We start from the raw sequence: 26,192 nt of genomic DNA, 5'->3' as shown, positions 1-26,192 counted from the left end.
TATATATATATATATATATATATATATATGTTAATATAAATAAGATTTAAAAGGCTTAGGACTAATAACTCATTCTAGGTCCTTTTCCTTGTTTGGATGTGGACTTATAGTACCGGTTATTTGTCCGAATGTCGTTTAAATTTTACTTATATATAAAATTGTATATGTATATAAATATAAAAGTTATTTTATCAGTTTAATTACCCTTTGTAACATGTTGAGCAAAGGATTACATTCAAAAATAGTTATTTACCAATTCATAAATTACATACAAATTATAATAGGTATAACTTATGATACATATAACAATTATTCATGATTCAAGTTACTAGAATACACTGTTTTACATAAAACAAGGGTTTTGATTCAAAACAAAACAAGGGTTTACACTTGTCAAATACATGTTCGGAATACTTATTCAAGAACATACTGTCAATCATTTATTTCAGAATGATTGGGTTTTCATATGTAATATACATGTAACGTTTATATGCTTTTTATGAGACATTCAATTCAAGTTGTTTAATTCATTTTAGACAACCAAGGTAAAGTCCTGACATTATAACCAGAATCTCCATCCCGGGGATCGAAACAAGTTGTGTGTATATCTATAGATTGACAACCCCGCACTCAGGCTGCTAGCTACAGTCAGGCATACACGCCAATGAGTGGCAATTGTTATCAACAGTTTAAACGCTCACAAGGCGTTTGTTTCAGGCGTTCATCTCTTATTATGGTTATAATAACTCATTAAAAAGATATTAACAACACGTTAGTGTATAAACAACTACACGTAAGTACATCTTCAAAGTACCTGTTTACAAAATACAAAGTACAATGGTATACTACAATTTTCAATAACAGCTGGTGAAGCCAGACACACTCTCAGTTACAAGTTTTACAAATACAGAACATTGGTTTACAAAATAGAACGGTTTTATGGGAATAAAACTACTTTTCATATACAACAGAAAATATGGGATTTTCTGGAACAATTTTCATAATCAAGATACAAAGACACCCTTTCAAACATAATGATTTATGCACTCACTCAACTTATTGTTGATACTCTCTTTTCAAATTACTTGTATTCTCAGGGAAATAATAACAGGTACTCCCCAAGCTTTTTGAGAAGATGGAGCCATTATGAGTCATATCTTCTTCTTTTGTATAACTATTTTGGTTTCAATATACAATGATTGAACACATGTAAATACTTAGACTTTTAAATACAATGGTTGTTTGTACTTTGATTACTATGATGCATGTGTTGTGATACTACAAATGAAGTCCTCCACCCCCGGACGTTTCCGCCGTCTGGTTTGGAGGTGTGACATAACATCCCAAAATTCATGACCAAAAATTCCAATTTTTAATATAACTAAAACACATTTGTAACTTGGTTCACACATTGAAAAACATTTCAAGTAAAACATTTATCAGAGTTCATTCCCAAAAATCACATATTGCAGAAAACATAAGTGTATGCGCTGCGATCGTTCTGAGCTCCTTTATTTGAAAATTGGAGGTACCTGAAACCAAAACTGAAAACCGTAAGCACAAAGCTTAGTGAGTTCCGCAAATACCACATATCATACATATCAACTAATCCATACATGCCATACATAACCATGAGCCATACATATATCATAGTCAATAAAGGTACTATATGTTGCACATAGTCTTGCCATTATGTCACGGGCAGCCTCGCGGTCTTTCTTGCCAAGTTGGGGGCCACCCCTAGGTCTTACAGACAAGTGCCAAGAGCCACCTCCTGGTCTTCCATGCAAGCATCACAAAGACAACTAGCATACGTACTACTCTACTTAGCCAATTAGCATATAGTGTTATACTTATAACAATGATTTGGAATTGTGAAATGAGCATCATTGGAAATGATATGTTTCACAAAGAAAGGACCATAGATAAGAATAACATGCATGCTTGGATCATGGCGTTGTTGGATTAGTGTCTAAGTCCATACTATATTTGGTATGTACTTGACCTAGTTGTAGCATGGTCCTTTTGGGTTGCCTTCACCAAAGCAACTTGACTGGATGAATAATAAAGAAAGAGGTTATTATGGTTTATTAATATATTATATGAATAATATATTAAAGGATAAATCATATTTGTTTAATTAATATTGGTCAATAATTAATTAAGAATTAATTTTGTGAACAAAAGAGAGTAATTAAACTAAGGGGACTGGAATTGCAATTATAAGATAATTACATTGAGGGCTAAGGAAACCCTAAAGATAGGGAGTTGACGAAATCCTTATGGATAGCCCATAAGATTTAGTCCAAGGAGGATTTCTGAAAGATTCTCATGGGTTGCTTAGAGCCTAAGCAAGTGGATGAGATCTTGGACTAAAACCCTACTTCCTCACCTATAAAAGGAACCCTTAGGCATGCAATTTTCGGCTACCGCAACCCTAAGAAGAGTCCAAGAGCCAAAAATTAACTCTCCACTCTCTCTCTTGCCTTCTCCAATTTTTTTGGTGTTTGTGATCTATTAGAGGCACAACATTTGAGGTGCTAAGGTTCTCAAAGGCTCAAGATCTTCAAGCAACAATCAAAGGTAATGTTCTAACTAGTTTATTAGACATGATTTCGATTTTGTGATATGCTAGATTAGGGTTTTGCAAGTCTTGGACAATTTTCCATGTACAACTAGAAAAACTAGATCCAATCATTAGGATTTGCATAAACACCATAGGAATGTTGTTTTGCTTAAAACCCATCAGTGGTATCAAAGCCTAGGATGTTTATTCTAATGTATTTGATGCAAAGTTTATTGTTCAAAGCCGTAAAATTCGTTTTTCTGTTTTTGATGAGACTCACGACGTGACCAGAGAAGGTCACGACGTGAGCACAACTGTGTTGGATTCCGAATTTTCTGCCTTGATTTGCTTTGGATAATTACCATAATTTTTTTTCAAATTAAAATCAGATTTTTTTGTTATGGTAATTGATATCCAAGTCAAATTAATGCATAATTGTCAATTTAAGATAATTACTTGTTTTATAAGATAAATATTGATTATTTGTAAATTGATTTGAATTATCTTGTATGGAAAAGATTAGGTCAAATTATGTGATAAATATTAATAATATGATTATTTAATAATTTTCAAATTTGATCTAAAAGATGTTTTGAGAAGTTTCAAAACTTGCCCACAAGTTTTGAGATTTAAATTTTTAATTAAAAGTTTTAATTTGAAATATTTAAATTCCAAACCCTAGAATTTTACATGTTTAAAATTTAACCCTTATACTATTATAATATTGTAACAACCCGGAATTCCAGGTATTTTTATATTTATGATTTTGGGTGTTTTAAGAGGGGACTCGGCGAGTTGGAGCTTAGACTCGCCGAGCAGGATCGCGGATCTGGTCGCGGGTTCGCGACTGGACTCGACGAGTCCGGATATAGACTCGGCGAGTCTGCGCTGTTTAGCGAAAACCCTAACCGTTCAGGTTTGGGACGTATATGAGGGACCTTATGGCCGTCATTGTTCACCCTAGTCCTCTGAGAGAAACCCTAATTCGATTGTGAGTATCTGGAGCAAGGTAGAAGACCATTGTTGATTTTGGAAGTGTTGTTTTGCAAGGAAGAGGAGGCTTGGTTAAGGGAACAACAAGAGAAGCCACGTTCTGAGGATTGGGGACACAGAGAGCACGTTATTCAGGTAATATTTCGAGTTGCATTCTTCTATGTTGATGTGTATATGGATTTAGGGTTTATTGAACCCTTTTGTGGCTAGATTGAGTGTTACCTTAGTCCCCCAAGCGATTGGAACCCTGTATTGGGACCTTTGGAAGTCCAGAATGTCCCATGCCTGAGCATTTCGGGAATCAATGGAGGTTTTGGATTGGAATCCTTATGCCTTAGGTCAAAATGTAAATTATGAGTCATGGGGTGTATTATGAGCACCGAAATGAGGACCTTACGTGATGAATCAGTCTAGGAAGGCCAGACCTATGAATGGTCGGAGCAGATCTGACCTTAGAAAGCAGTTTGAGCGGTTGCATGGCATGGACTCGCCGAGTCCGATGAACAGACTCGGCGAGTAGCTTGAAGATTTACTGGGACTCGCCGAGCTGTTCTTCAGACTCGTCGAGTTGAGTCGGGGTGGCCCCGCGATTCTTCCAGGAGGAGCTCGTCGAGTCAAGGGGGATACTCGACGTGTAGAAAGGGAATCTTAGAGAATTGGTGAGGACGTCTAGACTCGCCGAGTCGCCCTAGCACTCGCCAAGTCCGGTCAAGTTGACCGTTGACCGTTGACCGTTGACCGTTGACCAGAGTTGACCTATGTCTGACTTCTTAGGGATAGTCAAACTTAGAAGATAAAAGTGTTAATAAGAGATATATGATGTTATAGGGAGATTGTAGCTCGGCGGATCGAGCACGAGTGATTTCGGGATTTGCTAGCTTTCGATATCCACGAGGTGAGTCTTCTCACTATACTGTACCCGGAAGGGTTTGACTGTGTGATCGGAAGGTCGGATATGATATGAGATATATGTGCTATATGTGATAAGTTAATTGTTATACGTACTATGTATGTTATGTGGGCCGGAAGGCGATTATGTTATGGGCCGGAAGGCGATTATGTTATGGGCCGGAAGGCGTTGTGTTGTGTAATCTGGACCGTAAGGTTGGCGTAGGTAGGACCGGAAGGTTTACCCAGTAGGGACAGAAGTCCCCTGAGACACATGGACCGGAAGGTCAGGGCCTGGAAAGGCGTATGTGCGTAAGTTGTATTTTGGGGAAACTCACTAAGCATTTATGCTTACAGTTGTTATGTATGTGTTTCAGGTAATAGTGAGGACCGTGGGAAGGCGCCGGCGTGATCTGTACACACTGATAGATGTTTTGTGATCTTGGGATTCAGATGATTTGTATTTTGACATGACACTTGAAATGTTTATGCCTTGTTTTGAATGAAAATAATTTATTTTGAAATGAAAAAAAAATTTGTTTGAAAATTTACGTTGTTACAAATTGGTATCAGAGCCTTGGTTTGAGGGATTCGGGTGCACCTTCGGGCGTAACTGAACTCAAACCGAGGATTTGAGGAAAACTTTTTAAATAAAGGCATAAACTTTTGTAAATGATTTTGTGGTAAACAAGAAAGAAGCAGTGTGCACGATCAGTCAGCGCCCGAACGGTAAAGATCCCCAAAATACCTTACAATATTATGTTAAGAGATAAGATATGATATGAATTGTTGTGCATGCTAGAAGACTAGGTATTCATGATAGGACTAGAGTGGCCTGATTTGTGATGCCTTAGTCTAGGGAGGTTTGCCGATATAAGATGCTTTGATAGCGTGCAGATAAATAGTGCATATCAGAAGTAGAGTACTCACTATCCGGGGTTTGGGGAGGAAGATTTGGGATGAATGCTGATGCGGTGTGGTCGGTAGTATTGGGCCCGTACTACCGAAGACACCGGGTCAGTGGGAGACCCAAGTAAGAATCCCTGGATATCGGAGACTGAGCAGGGTTGCGTTATCGAGTGCAATTATACTCGATGGAGTCTCTGATAGTTTCATGTTGTATTTCAGAGACATCATGGTTAGACCACGCCACGGAGCGAGTACGAGCGGTGTGAGTGACGAGGAGATTCGTCAGATGATTCATGAGGAGGTGGCTGCAGCGATCCGGGCTGAGATTCCGGAGATGTTTGGGTCTATTAAGACCACCTTGATGGAGACTTTTGAGGAGCGGTACGCCGCATTGACTGAGGCTGCAGCCGCTGCAGCTACCGCAGCTGTGGCCGCTGCCAAGCCACAGGGGGGTGACTCGTTGCTGTTTCGGGAGTTCAGCAACACGAAGCCACCTGAGTTTGATGGGACGCAGGATCCGATTGCTGCGATGAGGTGGATCGCTGATATTGAGGGGTGCTTCTACACTTGTTCATGTCCGGAGCATCTGAGGGTACGGTTCGCTTTGAACCAGCTCCGTCTGGGAGCGAAGGATTGGTGGAAGTTCGTGACGGCGAACTTCACTTTGGCATAGATTTCAGCAGTGACATGGGAGGGGTTTACCTCTATGTTCAAAGACGAGTACGTTCCCCCGGTGGAGAAGGAACGATTGGTTCAGGAGTTCTTGACCCTCAAGCAGGGTACTGATTCGGTTGCGGTGATCACACGGAAGTTTCATGAGAGGGCGATGTTCTGCCCCGAGCTGGTGTCCACAGAGCAGGCTCGGATGAACCGGTACTTGGGTGTTTTGAGGAGGGATATCCGGGAGTTTGTGTCAAACTCCACCTATCATACCTTTGCTGAGCTTCAGGCGAATGCCAGGAAGCGCGAGATTGAGTTGGAGACCCAGGCCAGGGAGGAGGCCGAGTCTCAACGGGTGGACCGGCGGCCGGCTCAGTCTCAGCCGGCAGCCAAGCAGACTAAGTCCGCCGATTCGAGGATGGGAGGTCCGAAGGGCCGCACTTGTGGAAAGTGCGGCAAGGGTCATGATGGGGCATGTCGATCTGGTGCTTGCTACAAGTGTGGCAAGGAGGGGCACATTGCTAGGGATTGCCCCAAGGGGTTTACGGTTTGCTTTCATTGCAACCAGACAGGCCATCGGAAGGCCGAGTGCCCTCAGCTTCTTCAGGGATCTGCACCTACTGCCAGGGATACTGCGACTCGACCGGTGAAGGCCGAGGCCCCGAGGGCTCGTGGGAGAGCCTTTCAGCTGACTGCGGAGGAGGTCCGCGCTGCGCCCGATGTTGTGGCAGGTATGCTGTATTTCATGTATTTATTTTGATGTCGAGATGTTATGCTTATGTTATGATATGCGTAGGTACTTTCCTTGTGAACTATGTGCCTGCTTTAGTGTTATTTGACTCGGGTGTGAGTAGGTCCTTTGTATCTTTAGCTTTTAGTCAGCATATCAGCGTTAGTCGTGAGTCGTTGAGTCGGCCTCTGAGAGTTTCTATAGCTGACGAGAGAGTGATTTGTGCCACGGAGGTTCTCCGGGGATGTGTGTTAGAGATTTTCGGGGTTGAGTTTCCGATTGACCTGATTCCTATTGCGATGGGTGATGTATGTGTCATTGTGGGCATGGACTGGTTGAGCCGATTCGGCGCCGTCATCGACTGTGAGCGTCAATTGGTGACTATACGAGACCCTAGTGGGGGAGTTCTTTCGGTGTACGGCGAGGGTACTCGTTCGGGATCAGCTTTTTGTTCGGCCGCTAGGGCGAGGCAGTGTCTACAGCAGGGCTGTAAGGGTTTTGTGGCGTATGTGATGGATACGCGGGAGGTTTCTGAGAGACCGAGATCAGTTGAGGAGGTCCCAGTGGTGCGTGAGTTTCCAGATGTTTTCCCCGAGGAGCTGCCGGGAGTACCTCCTGTGAGGCAAGTAGAGTTTGGTATCGATCTGGTTTCGGGGGCCGCGCCTATTGCTAAGGTGCCTTATCGTCTTGCACCTCCAGAGATGCAAGAGTTGTCCTCGCAGCTTCAGGAGTTGCTGGGGAAGGGATTCATTCGGCCGAGCAGCTCGCCGTGGGGAGCGCCTATTATGTTCGTCAAGAAGAAGGATGGTTCACACCGGATGTGCATTGATTACCGGGAGTTAAACAAGTTGACGGTCAAGAACCGTTACCCGTTACCGAGGATCGATGATCTATTCGATCAGTTGCAGGGAGCATCTTGGTTTTCCAAGATCGATCTGAGGTCAGGGTACCATCAGGTGAGAGTGCGGGATGAGGACGTCCAGAAGACAGCGTTTAGGACGCGATATGGGCATTATGAGTTTGTGGTGATCCCCTTCGGGCTCACCAATGCCCCGGCTGTGTTCATGGATCTCATGAACAGGGTATGCAGGCCGATGTTGGATCGGTCAGTGATTGTATTTATCGACGATATTCTAGTGTATTCGAGATCTAGAGAGCAGCATGAGGAGCATTTGAGGGAGGTCCTTGAGGTATTGAGATCGGAGAAGCTTTATGCAAAGTTCTCCAAATGTGACTTCTGGTTGCGGGAGGTCCAATTCCTAGGACATGTTGTTAATCAGGAAGGGATATTGGTCGATCCGGCCAAGGTTGAGGCGGTGATGAGTTGGGAGGTGCCGAAGTCACCCTCTGAGATCAGGAGCTTCCTTGGGTTGGCAGGGTATTATCGGAGATTTATTAAGGATTTCTCCAAGATCGCAGTGCCGCTCACCAGATTAACCCGGAAGGGTTTTGCATTCTCATGGGGACCCGAGCAGCAGACCTCCTTTGAGACACTTCGCCAAAGGTTGTGCGAAGCCCCGGTATTAGCTCTCCCGGAAGGGATGGAGGATTTTGTAGTATATTGCGATGCATCGATTTCGGGGCTGGGTGCAGTGTTGATGCAGAGGGGTCATGTGATAGCTTATGCGTCGAGGCAGCTGAAGCCTCATGAGGCGAGATATCCCACGCATGATTTAGAGTTGGGGGCAGTAGTGTTCGCTCTCAAGATTTGGCGTCACTACTTGTATGGGGTTCGATGTACGATATACACGGACCATAAGAGCTTGAAGTATTTGATGGATCAGCCCAACCTAAATATGCGTCAGAGGAGGTGGTTGGATGTGGTCAAGGATTATGATTGTGAGATCCTGTACCACCCAGGCAAGGCTAATGTGGTAGCCGATGCATTGAGCCGCAGGGCGGAAAGCACTCCACTGCGAGATGTATGTTTGAGATTGACTGTGATAGCTCCAGTATTAGATGCTATTCGTGGGGCACAGGCCGAGGCTGTGCGACCAGAGATGTAGAAGAGAGAGCGGGTCGTTGGTTTGGTTTCAGAGTTCGTTACAGATGGACGAGGGCTTATGACGTTTCAGGGTCGGATTTGGGTATCGTTCGTGGGTGGTACGCGTATTACTTTGATGGAAGAGGCTCATCGATCGAAATTCTCGATCCATCCCGGGGCTACGAAGATGTATTTGGATTTGAGGAAAGAGTATTGGTGGCCCTGTATGAAGAGGGACGTCGCATGGTTCGTTGAGAGGTGCTTGACCTGCCGTAGGGTTAAGGCCGAGCACCAGAGACCGCATGGCAAGTTGCAGCCATTGGAGGTTCCCGAATGGAAGTGGGAACAGATCACTATGGATTTCATCACCAAATTGCCGAGGACTGCCAGAGGAGTCGATGCAATTTGGGTGATTGTGGATAGGTTGATGAAGAGTGCACACTTCCTTGCCATTAGTTAGAGTTCTTCAGCGGAGAAGTTGGCGGAGATATATGTGAGAGAAGTGGTATCTCGGCATGGGGTGCCGATCTCGATTGTTTCAGACCGTGACGTGCGCTTCACTTCCAAATTCTGGAAGAAATTCCATGAGGAGCTGGGTACTAAATTGCATTTTAGTACCGCATACCATCCCCAGACAGACGGTCAGAGCGAGCGAACGATTCAGACGTTGGAGGACATGCTTCGAGCGTGTGTGTTAGATTTCGGGGGTAGCTGGGATGCGTATTTACCCTTGGCAGAGTTTTCCTACAACAACAGCCATCATTCGAGCATTGGTATGCCACCCTTTGAGCTGTTGTATGGTAGGAGGTGTCGGACCCCCATTTGCTGGGGAGAGGTGGGACAGAGAGTGATGGACAATACAGAGATCGTGCTTCGGACGACAGAGCAGATTCAGCAGGTTAGACAGAGGTTATTGACCGCCCAGAGCCGATAGAAGAGTTATGCAGACAGACGCCGATCCGAACTTGAGTTTCAAGTCGGCGACTTCGTTCTCCTGAAGGTCTCTCCTTGGAAAGGAGTGATTCGATTCAGGAAGAGGGGCAAGTTGGGACCCCGGTATATTGGGCCATTTCGTGTGATTGCAAGGATAGGCCGGGTAGCCTATCGTTTGGAGTTGCCAGCAGAGTTGGGGCAGATCCACGACACTTTTCATGTGTTGCAATTGAGGAAGTGTATAGCCGATGAGTCGGCAGTGGTTCCATTAGAGGATATTCAGGTGGATGTGAGCCTGAATTATGCCGAGAGACCAGTGGCCATCAGGGATCGGAAGATCAAGGTTCTGAGGAACAAGGAGGTACCTCTGGTGTTGGTTCAGTGGCAACACCGGAAGGGATCGGAAATGACTTGGGAGCCGGAGCGTGAGATGCGGGAGCAGCATCCGGAGCTATTTTCAGAGTGAGACTTCGAGGGCGAAGTCTAGTCATAGTGGGGGAGAGTTGTAACAGCCCGGAATTCCAGGTATTGTTATATTTATGATTTTGGGTGTTTTAAGAGGGGACTCGGCGAGTTGGAGCTTAGACTCGCCGAGTAGGATCGCGGATCTGGTCGCGGGTTCGCGACTGGACTCGACGAGTCCAGATATGGACTCGGCGAGTCTGCGCTATTTAGCGAAAACCCTAACCGTTCAGGTTTGGGACGTATATGAGGGACCTTATGGCCGTCATTGTTCACCCTAGTCCTCTGAGAGAAACCCTAATTCGATTGTGAGTATCTGGAGCAAGGTAGAAGACCATTGTTGATTTTGGAAGTGTTGTTTTGCAAGGAAGAGGAGGCTTGGTTAAGGGAACAACAAGAGAAGCCACGTTCTGAGGATTGGGGACACAGAGAGCACATTATTCAGGTAATATTTCGAGTTGCATTCTTCTATGTTGATGTGTATATGGATTTAGGGTTTATTGAACCCTTTTGTGGCTAGATTGAGTGTTACCTTAGTCCCCCAAGCGATTGGAACCCTGTATTGGGACCTTTGGAAGTCCAGAATGTCCCATGCCTGAGCATTTCGGGAATCAATGGAGGTTTTGGATTGGAATCCTTATGCCTTAGGTCAAAATGTAAATTATGAGTCATGGGGTGTATTATGAGCACCGAAATGAGGACCTTACGTGATGAATCAGTCTAGGAAGGCCAGACCTATTAATGGTCGGAGCAGATCTGACCTTAGAAAGCAGTTTGAGCGGTTGCATGGCATGGACTCGCCGAGTCCGATGAACAGACTCGGCGAGTAGCTTGAAGATTTACTGGGACTCGCCGAGCTGTTCTTCAGACTCGTCGAGTTGAGTCGGGGTGGCCCCGCGATTCTTCCAGGAGGAGCTCGTCGAGTCAAGGGGGATACTCGACGTGTAGAAAGGGAATCTTAGAGAATTGGTGAGGACGTCTAGACTCGCCGAGTCGCCCTAGCACTCGCCAAGTCCGGTCAAGTTGACCGTTGACCGTTGACCGTTGACCATTGACCGTTGACCGTTGACCAGAGTTGACCTATGTCTGACTTCTTAGGGATAGTCAAACTTAGAAGATAAAAGTGTTAATAAGAGATATATGATGTTATAGGGAGATTGTAGCTCGTCGGATCGAGCACGAGTGATTTCGGGATTTGCTAGCTTTCGATATCCACGAGGTGAGTCTTCTCACTATACTGTACCCGGAAGGGTTTGACTGTGTGACCGGAAGGTCGGATATGATATGAGATATATGTGCTATATGTGATAAGTTAATTGTTATACGTGCTATGTATGTTATGTGGGCCGGAAGGCGATTATGTTATGGGCCGGCCGGAAGGCGATTATGTTATGGGCCGGAAGGCATTGTGTTGTGTAATCTGGACCGTAAGGTTGGCGTGGGTAGGACCGGAAGGTTTACCCAGTAGGGACGGAAGTCCCCTGAGACACATGGACCGGAAGGTCAGGGCCTGGAAAGGCGTATGTGCGTAAGTTGTATTTTGGGGAAACTCACTAAGCATTTATGCTTATAGTTGTTATGTATGTGTTTCAGGTACTAGCGAGGACCGTGGGAAGGCGCCGGCGTGATCTGTACACACTGATAGATGTTTTGTGATCTTGGGATTCAGATGATTTGTATTTTGACATGACACTTGAAATGTTTATGCCTTGTTTTGAATGAAAATAATTTATTTTGAAATGAAAAAAAAATTTGTTTGAAAATTTACGTTGTTACAAATATTATAAGATTAATAATTATATATATAAGATAAAGCTAGTCTTACCGTTAGTATGCCTCATTCCCGAAGCCGATCTATAAAGGGGGTATAAGGTTGCTGCCTATAAAATGACAGTTTAATGGGTGTCCACTCTCACCCACCGCTTCCTTGATTAGTGGAGGGTCGTTAGCCGAACGGGTAGGATAGGGCAACTAATTCCTCATTAAAAGTATAATGGTTAATAAAGTAACTAAATGTTTTTATAAAATTCTCAATCTTAGTTACTTTAGGAAGAATGTAAAGATGATGCTATTCCATAAAATTACACTTTGTAACCTTGCCAAGACGTTAGTGGACCATGTGTGGTTAACCAGCACACTAATTTGGGTCTAGCAAAGGTGGAAAAGGGTGACTCAATGTTTGTCATAGATCAATGGAGCGTGTGTGGCTAACCGACACATTGATTAGGTGACTGTAACATTAAGGGAACCAAGTACATTTGTATGGTTATTCACACCTTGTTTGTGAGCCTCGGTATCCCCGTCACAAACTTGAAGGACATATCAAGATTTAAACATGCCATTGAAAAGTTCAATGAATATCAAAAGATCTAGGAGTTTTCAATACATTTAAAACTTAATTTTTTTTCATAGTGGAAATTAGTGAATCCTCATTCACCTACCTTCAAATTATTTGTTGTTTAGATTACGACATCCCTCTTCTAAATTGTAAATAATGTTGTTGGATCCTAGCCTTAATTTCTCTTTTGGTGTTTAAGTAAGGATTCTTCTCTAATCAAACTTTATCTCTTTTCTTTTTTAGATGTCTACCTCGAACAACAACACTTCCGAGTCGAACTCTTCCGGCTCATTGTCACTCATGAATTTGTGTGGGAGGGTGATTTTCGATGGGACCAATTTTAATGATTGGATCTGCAACATTCGAATGGTTACCCGCTACAAGGACAAGGAGTATGTCCTCGACAAGGAGCTGAAAGAAGTGGATGTCAACACTGCTACTCCCGAGGAGATCGTTGCCTTTGAGGCACATGAGCGCGATGCTACGAAAGTGCATTGCATCATGCTCGTGACCATGACTACAGAAATCCAAAAGTCCTACAGGACTTCTATCCCTATAAGATGCATCAAGATTTACTAGACAAGTACCACCAAAGTGCCAGGTAGGAGAGGTACGAGATCATCACTTCGATGATCACTACCAAGATGAGGGACGGAGAGTTTGCCACGACTCACCTGCAGAAGATGCAGAGATATGTCGATCGGCTGCTGGAGTTAAATATTAACTTCGATAAGGAGTTGGCGATTGATATCATTCTTCATTCCTTACCTCCTTGTTACAACCAGTTCCGCATGACCTACCACATGAACAAGGAGGAGGTCACTTTGAGCAAGCTTCAAGGCTTGTTGAGGACTGCTGAGAGCAACCTGAAGGACAAATCTGTTGCATCAACTCCCGTTGTTGCCGCCTCGTCTTGGCTATTGGGCAAGGGAAGGGTAAGAAGAGGAAGTCATGGTATTCATATTGAAGTTCGCCATGGATGTATAGACAAATTCAGAGAAAAGCTTGAGAAATTTGAAGATAACAATATGAATCAACCAAAAAATGAATAACACACACTTGATTAAACAATCGAAATGCAGAATCAAATCAAAACTGAAGTTCTACAGAGATTTTAATCAAAAGTGTGGAAACTTTTGAATCTAGAACGAGATTCAAAAAACTTTTGAAATAGATGAAAATCAAATTAAAACAGTATGATTCATGCTCTGATACCAACTGTAGTGATGATTGAATCGAGTATTGAAACGTAATCAGAGTAAGAATAGATTTAGACATAATATCTAAATAAAATTTGGTTGGCTCATTGTATTGCTTATCAGTAAATACAAGAGGATCAGAGAAATGAGTACAAATGTGAATGATAAGTCTTCTCCTTTAAATGTGTCCATCCCATATATATATATATATATATATATATATATATATATATATATATATATATATATATATATATATATACTAAAAGCACAAAAAATACAACGGACTAAATACATTAAGCTTCGAAACATAAAATGTTCTTGAAATAACATTACAAACTGACTTCGATATTACAGTCAACTAAGAAATATTCGACACCTCACAATAACATTCGAAACTCTACATTAACAATGGTTTGGAGCTCGCTTAATAAGATTGTTATATTTGAAAGTGAAATAAAAGTTCAATTTTGTATATCTTTTTTTATTATATGATCGTAATTTTCCAAATTTACGATTGAAACAGAGCATCTAATTAGTTTTCAAATTCAAATTACTTTTGAATCAAATATGATAAGATAATAATTAGTTTTTTAAGGTTTCTTTTGTTTTGTGTAAATAATAGAAACGTAAGCTACAATAAACAAAATATTAAGCTTTAATTTCCAAATAAAGGAATCATCGAGAATACTAAATATATACATTGTTTTCAACAAAATTTTAAAAACTAGAAATCTAACTTATATATAAAAATAAAGTAAATAACTAAATATCAGTAAAAGGAGGTGAAGTTTTTTTTTACTTGTAAACATATGTATCAAATACTGTTTAGTTTATTGTAATTAATGATAATAATTTCAAGCTCCGTGATCCAACACAGTTTCATATCTACATATGATCAGAACACAATTTTATATCTACATATAGTGATGTAAGTAAATATGAACTATGTACATAGGTTTCAACTTAGGGGAAATATGGTCTTTCCGGAGTAAATAAAGTGGAGAAGGGTAAAACGTTCGTTTTAAAACTTGTACAACAATTGTGAAGTATAAGCACATACAGTTATATAACATACATATATAGCATTGAAAGTACAATACTATAATGAGAATAAAAACTAAAAATCCAAACTTTCATTTCTTCATGAAAGTATAATGCTATTTTACAAAAGGATCTATTTGATAATAATAATTAAAAAAAAACTAACATAACTTGTCCATGTGGCATAAAAAAACACATAATAGTAAAATACAAAGCTGTAAAGCATACTTTTATGCTAACATAAAAAACAAATGTGAATTGATCTTGCATATTTGAATATATATTCGTACAAAGCCTATTCAAACAAATGTCAATTCAATTTTGTTAATTGTTTTTTCAAATGATGCAAATGTACAATAGGTATAGTAATGAGATGGAAGAAAGACAAAGAACATAAGTTCAAAAAGAAAAAACAAAATAACATACCTGATGTGCTTTCGCAGATATGTGAACCAAAAAGCGTATTCCCAACAATTGATCGAAGAGGCGCAGAAAGATAAGTGAAAGGACAAAAAAGTATGATATATATATATATATATATATATATATATATATATATATATATATATATATATATATATATATATATATATATATATATATATATATATGTGTGTGTGTGTGTGTGTGTATGTGTTTGTGCAATCGTATCATGTCTATCCATAATTGTTGGTATTTATTTAAATAGTCAAAATCGAAGTTAAAAAAGAGTATGATTTGAATTAGAATGCATAATTTTTTATGGAATATATGGAAATTTTTATTTAATATATGGAAGGTATATCTTGATTTCAAATTGAATGGAGTATTTATTCTTTAAAATATGCAATCTTATCTTTGTGTTTTAAATATGAAATCCCTGATTTTTTGGTTTTCAAATACAAATAAAACAGGTGAAGGCGTTTTCAGAAATTGAGTTTAAATTGGAAAGCAACTCAAGTTGCTGATTTGCTAAGTTGGGAGTTTATTGTAGCAAATGGGCATTTTCAGAAATTCACATAGACATTTGATCGGGAAAATTCGATTTGGGGAGGCTGAATGACCGCCATGTGATGTTTTGATACTGTTTTATTATAATAAGAGATTTGTATTCACACTTGAAATTTTAAAATTTTAAAGTGATTAATGGGCTTCCAAAGAAAGATCACGAACCCTCTAAGCTTTTTTCTTAGTGATGATGACACTGCCCTTATTAACATCTTGAATCATATATTTTGTAAAGCTTCTTCCGGATATGGGTAAAAATAAGAAATCGAGAAGAATTTGCTTTTCATTTTTTTAATCGATTCTTTAATTATTTTCTATCTAACCATGCCTTTTTTTGACCGTTTCTTTAGTTTGGGGTCACTCTAGACTTGGGCTGTAAATGAAAAAGAACGGGGTTTGTTCATGTTCGTTCGTTTAAGTTGGTCAAACAAATAAACGAGCACAAACGGATAAACGAATGAGTTTTCTTGTTGATGTTCATTCGTTTAACAAATTACATTGTTCATGTTCGTGAACGTGCTAAACGAACATAAATGAACAAAGATAAAAAAAACATAACTAAACATATATGAATATATAATATAGTAACGTAATCAAACACAATTAAACATATATAAACATAAAAGGAACTTATATAATCGAACATGAACAAACGTAAACGAATGACATAAACGAACGTTAACGAACATAATTGAATGAATGAGACCATTGTTCATTTTCGTTCGTTTAACTAAACGAACCAGAATTTGTGTTCATGTTCGTTCATTTATTAAATAAACGAACATAAACGAACTTCCCACCGAACAGTTCGTTGAACGTTCAGTTCGTTTACAAACCTTTCTAGACAATCCAAGATGATTTTAGCACCTAATCATGCTAACTCTTTGTTATGTCACCTATAGAGATAAATAATAAAAGCATTTATAGTTTATGACATATAATATAAATCAACATAATATTTTCCATGCCAAGCTGAATACTACTAAAATTTATATTTCCAACAATTTACCATTCTAAAAATACCCTCACTTTAATTATGATGAGAATAGATATTTGGTGCCACTACAATAATGGAACAATTATATGCCATCATACCCCAAAAAATCAATCGCAACTGGATCTAAATCTATTCCTAAAAACAAACTCCATTTTATACTTTTTTGTTAAAAGATTAAAATACCCGTGTGATAAAAACAATAAAGTATGTTGCTATTCTTCCTAAGAATATATAAATATATATATTTTTCATGATTCATCGATCATCGAGTCCATTAGTAAATTCCTTACTACAACATCAGCTCATGGAGCTTTGTACTATAATTTGAATGTTGCCCTTTTAAGAATCGATAAAAATGGTCCATTAGGATTCACTAAATTACTATTATTAGTTACTAAAAATTTAGGTTGAGGTAAAGAAGAACATTATGTGTTTCTATTGCTTGAAGTTGCAAAAGTTATTTTTGATGGTGTAGATTGTTGGTCAAATTTTCTATACTTAAGAAAGTAATAGATAAAATGATGTAATATAAGGTAAATTTACTCAAAGCTTTTACTGGTTTAACCATTTTGAATTAATGTGTGAGACTACAATTTTTTTTTGTCTTCATGTCGTTGATGTTTTGGATAATTAGATTTATTTAGGCTAATCTTGGAAGTGACCTGATATATATCAAAATGTATGGTAATGAAGGACTTACAAGAGGTCAACTAGTTATCAACATTGGAATCAAAGTGTTAATGTGGATAGGGATGCAAATGCCTTACTTTGAAATGAAGTATTTATTTATTTGTAAATAACCTCATTTTAATTAGTTGAATGTGGATGGTGATGTATAAATAAATTGAATGTCGATGTTAACGTTCGTGGCTTTGAGACATGTTTAATAGTTGGACTTTGACAAATATTTTGGAATAAAAGTGTTGATAATATTATTAAAGTTCAATTGACTTAAGGTAACGAGTTTGTTCTGTTTTAAACTTGAAAACTAAATTTAATTAATATTATCTTTAGATTTTGATTTTTGGTTCACAATGTTTGTGCTAACGTGTTGTAGAATAAAACTTACACAATAACATTTTGATTAATTTTATAATTAGATATAAAATTTAATTAAAAAGTGCAATCGTGGTTCGGTAAAAGGGGTTGGTACCATAATGAGTTCTTAAAACTAAAACCCTAAATAATCTTTTTATATTTAATTAATTAGCCATTTATGACTAAGGAAAAAGGATGGTTTTGATTTTGTTTTTTTGTTTGATTAATGGATAATTTTTTTTATGGTACTTGTTTTGATAGAGAAAGACTTTCCAACAGGTTTGTATATGTCAGGGGTTGGGGGTGGTGGTTTAAAGTGGGCAGCCGCATAGGGTCTAATTTTTTTATTATATATTTTTATTTAAAAATATAAAATTATAATAAAGATAAGAGTTTTTTTTTTCTTATTCGTCTTGGGCCTTTAAAAATATTTTATTTTCCAGGACCGGCCCTGATATATGTAGTCTTTTAAAAAAAATTAAAAGTAGAGAACATTAAAACTATTATTCTTAGGTAACAATAGTAGACTTATTGTTAATAGAATATCGAATGTAATATACAAAAATATTTATAAATTTATGATTCATAATTATATTTTTGTTACTTTCTATTTTATTTTAAATTTTCAATTGTGTAACATATGAATTTTAACGTAACATCTTATATATAACATTTAGTTAGTTTTAATATTAACGTGAACAAATTATAAATTCTTCCATCACATTTTAACTATTTTACTAGTAATACCTAATAAGTTATAAATAGACTTTGAAAATGTAATAGCATAAGCCAAATTTATGACAAAAATGCAAAAATGGTCCCTGTGGTTTGTCATTTTTTGTGGATATGGTCCAAACCTTTTAAAAATTGGATTTCTGGTCCTTATTGAGAGGTTTGTTTGTGGAACAAGCCCTTGGGGTTAACAGCCGTTTGTTTGTGGCTGTTAAACCCCTCACGTGCATTGCACACGAGGGCATAAATGTCATTTTACTTGCGGGACCATTTTTACAATTCCAGAAATAAACCCGCTTGTTACCGTCTTAGCGCCATATTACACACAAAATCACAAAATATTTAGTTATCTCTTCCACTTCCATCTAATTCGTCATTCGTTTTTAACGCAAAAACCCTAATCAAGATTTGGTCCAAGGTGTTTACTTGTTTTTGCTTTTCAACTGTAAATGGTGTTCGTAATGTGGGCGATTAGGCCAAAAGGCGAGACGTATGACATCACAAATGAATATGGTTAGTTTCAGTTATCCTCTGTTTACGAAATTTTGTTAGGTTTCTTGATGATCTGAAGAATAGAGCCAAAAATGCAAACATCTGATAATTTGTTACTTAATGTTTTTTGTATCTTGTAGAGCGTGTACCAACAATGTTCAGCATAAAGCTACACCATGGTGGAAATTTTACGAAGCTTCCAAACACGAAATATGTTAAAGGTGAAGTGAGATATATTGATTTAGTAGACATTGATGAGTTCTCAGTTCATGAACTAGACGCAATGATGGTTGAGCTAGGTTACTCTGTACCCCCAGTAATATATTACCATTCTAGGATTCCTCATGAAGACTTGGATTTTGGCCTTAGAGCTTTAGGGAATGATGATGATGTCTTGAATTTGGCTCAGTATATTGGAGATAACAAGGTCATTGAAGTGTATACAGAACATGGACAAACTAATTTGCTGACCTATTTTATGTCTCCAAAAGGAAAGCAAAAAGTTATTATTAAGGAGCTCTGTGATGGTGATCTTCCAAAAGAAGCAAATGTACCTCAAATACCAGCAAAGGATAAAACCCCAATGATAGATGAAGCTGATGATCAAACACAGTTGGCAGGGTATATGTCCTTGATACTCTTTGACAAAGTCCCTACAGAAGTTTCACCACAGTATAGAAGAAATGGAAGGGTGAACTCAATAGTTGGTCAAAGTTCTTGTGCCAAAAAACTTTGTTTAGTTGAATTGGATGATGTAGTAGAAGATCAAGGTGGTGATCATGCTAAATTGGATGATGTTGTACAAGATCAAGGTAGTGAGAATCCTAAATTAGATGATATGGTACAAGATCAAGCTAGTGAGCATGCTAACATGGATGATGTGGTTCAAGATCAAGAGGTTGAGCATGCTAACATGGATGATGTGGTACAAGATCAAGGTGGTGACCATGATAACTTTGATTATGATGACTTTCATTATGAGAACTTTTCTCATGATCACTTTGATCCTTTTGATGGAGAACATTATCAACCACCAGAAGATGAGAATGTTGAAGACCATCAGTCTGAACATGAAAAGTCTGCTGACAGTGATGATCTTGGGCAACAATCAGAAGAACAATATGATGAACTTGTTGATGATGAAAACAATGTATCAGAAGTGGAGATGGATATGACTGACTTTAACCTCAATATTGATAAGGATTATGGTTGTGTTCAAATGGATGGGTTTCGTAACGGGGGTTGGGACAAATGATGAACATGAGGACATAGAAGTCATTGACAATGATAGATGGGATTCTTTAGATGAAGGGTCGGAAGATGAAAGGAAAAGAAGATGTGTTCTTAAAAATCTGGCTAAGGAGAAAAGATGCAGTCTTGGCAATATCCATAAGGCCAGTTTTTATGTTGGGCAAAAGTTTAAATCAAAGAAAGAATTGAAAGAAAAAATTGACATGCACGCACTAGAAACTAGGAGGAATTTATATTATAAAAAGAATGACAAGCTTAGACTTCGGGCATTGTGCATTGTGTAGAGGTGTAGTCCCTGTCATCAATGCAAGTGGGGTGGTGGGCCTTAATACCAAAAATAAAAGCAAGGGCAAAGAGGTAAATTCAGAAAAAGTAAACTGTAGTTGGTTCCTTCATGCTTCTAGGTCAAACACAGAATCTCCCTGGTTTGTAAGGACATTAAATGACAACCATACTTGCCTTCAAAGTAGGAAGATTAGAGCTTGCACTGCTACTTTTATATCCAAGCGAATCATGGACCAAATTGACACGAATCCAGGGATTCCTCTTCGAGCTTTGCAGGAACAACTTCAAAAGGACTTCGAGGTTGGTGTTTCTATTGACAAAGTATTCAGGGCCAAGGCTATTGCAACTAAGATCGTGGAGGGTGACTATACGAAACAATATGAGATCTTGAGGGACTATGTCCTTGAATTGCAAGCAACCAATCTTGACACAACTGTCAAGATTGATGTTTACAGTGAACAAAACCCATCAAACCCAACGAGGAGGTTTAAAAGAATCTACATTTGCTTAGGTCCCCTGAAAAAAGGTTTTAAGGCTGACCTCAGGGATCTTTTGGGTTTCGATGGTGCGCATATGAAAGGACCATTTCCTGGGCAGGTTCTAACAGCAGTTGGGTTGGACTCTAACAATGGTATTTACCCCCTTGCTTATGCCATTGTTGAGACAAAGAACAAAAGTAGTTGGGTATGGTTCTTGCAGTGTTTAGGAGAAGACTTGGATCTTGGTTCAAACTCTAACTTTACTTTTATCACAGATCGACAAAAGGTATCTCTTTCTAACTTGTATTATTAATTACTTATTATTATATAAACTAAATACTTAATTATTGTTATTGTTCTAGGGTTTAATACCAGCAATAGCCCAACTATTCTCATGTGCTGAGCACAGGTATTGTCTCAGGCACATACATCAGAACATGAGAGTGAAATGGAAATTGAAAGAGTACAAGGATCATTTATGGAGATGTGCAACTGCAACCACTGTACCTGAATTTGAACATTGCATGAAAGAATTTAGCAACTATGACAAGGAGGCATGTGAATGGCTTAGAAAGATTCCTCCAAAACACTGGGCAAGAAGCCATTTTACAGGTACATGAATTACCATAAATTACTATATGTTAAATGTGTACTTGTACTTAAAACAATATGTTAATTTTTTTAACAGGCAGAGCAATCTCTGATATACTGTTAAACAACCTTTGTGAGGTATTTAACAGCAAGATAATAGAGGGAAGAGATAAGCCTATCATAGGTTGTTTGGAGTATATTAGACAATACCTGATGAAGAGAATATGTAATGTTATGAAGGTGATGGACAAGGCAAAAGGGCCTTTAACACCCACTGCAACAACCATATTGGATGTAAACAAGTCTCATGCATCACATTACATTGCTAGGTGGAATGGGGGTGAGAAATACCAAGTCACTGGGGCATGGCAAGACCAACATGTTGTAGATGTTAGGAACAACACATGTACTTGCAGAAAGTGGGAGCTAATAGGCATCCCATGTAAACATGCCATTGCAACCCTTTATGAAATGACCAAGAACTCAGAGGATGTTGGTGACATTTACAGGTGGGTCAATAAGGTATACTGGTTGGATACATGGAAGAATGCATATTCCTATAAGGTAGAGCCCATAAAAGGAAGAATAATGTGGCCTAAAAGTTTGTGTCCCACCACACTTATCCCTCCAATACATCACAAGCAACCAGGTAGGCCTACAAAGAAGAGGAAGAAAAGTGAGGATGAAAAATTGAGTCAGAGTCAAAGAGGGAGTCAAAGTCAGACTGGTACTCATGGTGTAAGTCAGGAAGAAGGCTGTAAAGTGGGTCCTGATGGAGTTCAAAAAATTAACAAGGAAATATGTCAGTGTAACATGTGCAAAATGCAAAAACAAAGGTCACAACTCAAGGACATGCAAAGGTCAAGGAGGTGGAAGTTAGGTGGAAGTTAGGTGGAAGTTGAAGATCAAGGTTGTGTTTGTTTTGGCAGATGTTATTTGCTACTTTTGGAAGTGTTTTGATGTTAAACAACTTATGACTTATGGTTATTTTGGTTTTCATTAGTATGATAAGTATTAGAACATATATATATGGTTGCATATTTTGGGATAATGTAATTGCACTATATGCTTGTAGTCTATTATGTAATTGCAGCCTTGGTTATTGTGGTTTTTTGTTATTGTTGTTTATTATAACCATTATAGTCAATTATTCACATTAACCTTTCTTTCACCTTACAAAAACTACAAAGAACCTTACAAACAACATAAGCAATTCCATAAAATTCATATTTATATCAGGAAGTCATTTACTACATACACAACTTACTTTGACCTTACAAACAACTACAAAGAACCTAGGTCATTGTCAATGACTTCTATATCCTCATGTTCATCATTTGTCCCAACCCCATTATGAAACCCATCCATTTGAACACAACCATAATCCTTATCAAGATTGAGGTTAAAGTCAATCATATCCACCTCCACTTCTGATACATTGTTTTCATCATCAACAAGTTCATCATATTGTTCTTCTGATTGTTGCCCAAAAACTACAAAGAACCTTACAAACAACATAAGCAATTCCATAAAATTCATATTTATATCAGGAAGTCATTTACTACATACACAACTTACTTTGACCTTACAAACAACTACAAAGAACCTAGGTCAAAGTACCAAAAACCATTAATTCACCAAAAAACCACACTTTTATCGATCTTCAACAAATAAAAACCCACCCCATTGACCTATTACCTAAACCTAAACAGACCTTATGAACAAAATCACAAAAAACACCCAACTAGCCAGCAACATGATCTTCAGAGCTGTGCACCAAGCTTGCATTCGGTTAATATTTCTCAATAGTCCAGGAATAATGACTTTAGACCTTTCACACATGGGGGGATCAACCCATCCGATGAAGCGACAAGCAGAATCCTTCAAAAAGGGGAAAATAACAAATGTTATTTGATTACAAATCAAAATGGGTGCAAACAAATTTCTTTACCTTTTGAGGGCAAGCATAGAAACGTCTGCCTGGGTTCTTTGGTGTCCATGAGCATTTAACAACAACAAACTTACCACAAAAACAGAGAACCATCGTGTGATTAACTGACACCCCGACTGTTAACAAAGAGAGATGAGAGAAGGAAGAGAGAAGGAAGAACAACTTCAAAGTTGCAGAAACAACGTTTGGGGAAGAACTTGAACGTTGGGGAAGTCTTTATATGTTATTTCTGGAATTGTAAAAATGGTCCCTCAAGTAAAATGACATTTATGCCCTCGTGTGCAATGCACGTGAGGGGTTTAACAGCCACAAACAAACGGCTGTTAACCCCAAGGGCTTGTTCCATAAACAAACCTCTCAATAAGGACCAGAAATCCAATTTTTAAAAGGTTTGGACCATATCCACAAAAAATAACAAACCACAGGGACCATTTTTGCATTTTTGTCCAAATTTATCAATACACTAGTTATAAATTATTTTTTGCCACTAACAAAGATTATATTTATACATTTTTATCATTATTCAATTTGGGCCATGTATGTTCGGCCCATACTAGTGAAAAACCCCATCAAATCGGGTTGACCTCGGGGAAACAAGCAACAAAAACAGGTAAAAGGGAAACTTCGGGGTTTCAAAACTCAAAAAGGGGATGATTGCTCGGAGAAAATGGAGGCTCCGGCGAGATAGACGGGAGGTTTCAAAAGGGTGGTTGCCCCTCTCTTGCCACTGCATGATCCTGAATCGGATCGTGTTGAGCCGATGATTACATCCCCCATTATTATCAACAATCAACAGCCCTTGAAGTTGAAGAACAGATAGAATATCAGTCGAAACTGGAGACCTGAATCTGTGATCTTTCTTTCTCTTTTTCGTTCTACAACTACTTGTTTCAATATTTATTTCTTTAGAGTAAATTACATGATTGGTCCTTGTGGTATGCTTGATCTTTTGCTACTCATTTCCATTGATATGCATGTCGAGGCTATGACGATATTGTTCTGCATCTGACTTCTCCGAGCATCGGTTTCCGGCGATGGGTGAAACTCGGCCCGTAACTTGGCGGGGCAGCACAAATGGTGTTGCAGCCATGGCGGTGTTTGATCCCCATTCTCCGATTCCAAACTTGCAGATCTGAGCCTTTTATCCAAATTTAAACTTTTTTTTCGAGATAATATCTTAATTTTGTAATGTAAACGACTCCACTCAGAAAAGATGAGGCAATTTCAGAAGATGGTTTCTAAGGTGGTTGCCCTCTGTTGCAATCGAAGTTCAATTTTGACTATTTTAGTCGAACATTGTTCATCGAAGCCGATGATTCTTGATTGAAATCAACTGCCCTTCAGTGAATCTCGAATAGCAACCTTTTTCCATTTTCCTTTTCATTTATGCTCTTTGTTTTGAAAACCGGTTTATGCACCTCTGAACTGTAGTTTTTTGGTGGGTATGATCTATGAAGAGGCTGTGATGATGAATTTGTATGAGTCTGAGTGGATTTGAGCAAAAGTTAGAGATAATCTGCATCTTGGCGTGGCAACTCCGGTGAGTTTGCAGCCATGGCGGATTTATCCGCTTTGCTCGATTGTTTACAGATCTGAGCCTCATAATATTATATCCTTATTTGATTGTTTTGTTTTTTAATCAAATCATCATATTGCACAATGATTTTTTTGTAGTATGAGCCTACTTTTAAACAACTTTAGTAAGAACAACTAACTAGCTGCGAGTCCCGTATATTATACGATTAAATAAGAAGTTTATTTGAATTTGAAATTTGAAATAAATAAAAATTATGAGAAAAAAAACATGTAAAAAATAAATAAATTAAAATTATTATTTAGTTATCAGACATGTATACTAAACATGTTAATTATAACAAAATGTTAAACACTAAGGTTTAAACTGTAAATTTATTTGAAATTGAAATTGAAATTTAAAATTTAAAATTTAAAATTTATATTATTATGGTAGGATTAATTTATAGAAACTAATTAATAATATATTAGAAATGGAAAATGAAATAAATGACAAGTGGAAAATAAATATATCTTTAAATTATGATAAAATGATATGAACTAAATTGAATGAGAGAATGACATGTGGTAAAATTATTCTTATTTATTATGGTAGATTGTTTTGAAATCGACTTTTTTATGTTGCACTTTTGTGATATAGACACGTTATGAGTTAGTTACTAAACACTTTTGTGATGTATAAAGTTTGTTAAATTGACTTTTGTGATATATAAATTATAAAATGTGTTAAATTTATGTAATATTCTAACTTTTCAATGCACAACATGAAAGACTGGTACTTTTTTTTGAAACGAAAAGACTGGTACTTGTATTTCGTAAAACCATAAGAGTTAGAAAAGTATAACAACAAATGTTGATAACCTTGGTAAACTACAAAAACAAAATCAAAATGAGATTTTCAAAGTTTATAAAGATAAGGCATACGGTTTGACGTATTCAAGAGTTAAGGAGGTACTTTAATGAGCCGGAAATTGTTTTTACTACCGGTTTGACATACTTAGGTGATGTAAACATAATGTTATTTGTATCTTGTATGGTCAAATGTAAATTATTTTAATTTTCGACTTTTTAAAGATTTTGTTTACGTTTATTAGTTTTTTAAAATTTTGTTAGATATTTTAGCAAATACAACTTTATAGCGTGACATATG

The 26,192-nt window shown here is 38.2% G+C and overlaps 1 protein-coding gene and 1 long non-coding RNA gene across 2 annotated transcripts; one reads left to right on the top strand and one right to left on the bottom strand.

Annotated features, from left to right (window-relative positions):
* Nucleotides 1-776: 776 nt before the first annotated feature.
* On the bottom strand, nt 777-15,207 carry LOC145062806 (uncharacterized). Its single transcript, XR_013687728.1, has 2 exons — nt 15,133-15,207; nt 777-1,532 (listed from the first exon to the last, which is right to left on the bottom strand). It is a non-coding gene; the product is annotated as an uncharacterized LOC145062806 (long non-coding RNA).
* A 5,242-nt stretch (nt 15,208-20,449) lies between these two features.
* Nucleotides 20,450-22,449, top strand: LOC145064080 (uncharacterized). Its single transcript, XM_079011598.1, has 3 exons — nt 20,450-21,253; nt 21,330-21,579; nt 21,656-22,449. The coding sequence occupies exons 1-3, from the start codon at nt 20,450-20,452 to the stop codon at nt 22,447-22,449; spliced, it is 1,848 nt and encodes a 615-aa protein (XP_078867724.1).
* The last annotated feature ends 3,743 nt before the right edge of the window (nt 22,450-26,192 follow it).

The sequence above is a fragment of the Lactuca serriola genome, chromosome 7 (assembly GCF_051521515.1).
Source record: "Lactuca serriola cultivar US96UC23 chromosome 7, Lser_US96UC23_V15, whole genome shotgun sequence".
In the NCBI taxonomy this organism is placed as follows: domain Eukaryota; kingdom Viridiplantae; phylum Streptophyta; class Magnoliopsida; order Asterales; family Asteraceae; genus Lactuca; species Lactuca serriola.
Note: the sequence above shows the minus strand (reverse complement) of the source record. Positions and strands in the feature narration are given on the sequence as shown.

Coding starts and splice junctions, on each gene's coding strand:
- LOC145064080 (XM_079011598.1), top strand. CDS start 20,450: ATGACAAGCTTAGACTTCGGGCATTGTGCATTGTGTAGAGGTGTAGTC. Junction 21,254..21,329: donor TTATCACAGATCGACAAAAG/GTATCTCTTTCT, acceptor TTATTGTTCTAG/GGTTTAATACCAGCAATAGC. Junction 21,580..21,655: donor GGCAAGAAGCCATTTTACAG/GTACATGAATTA, acceptor TTTTTTTAACAG/GCAGAGCAATCTCTGATATA.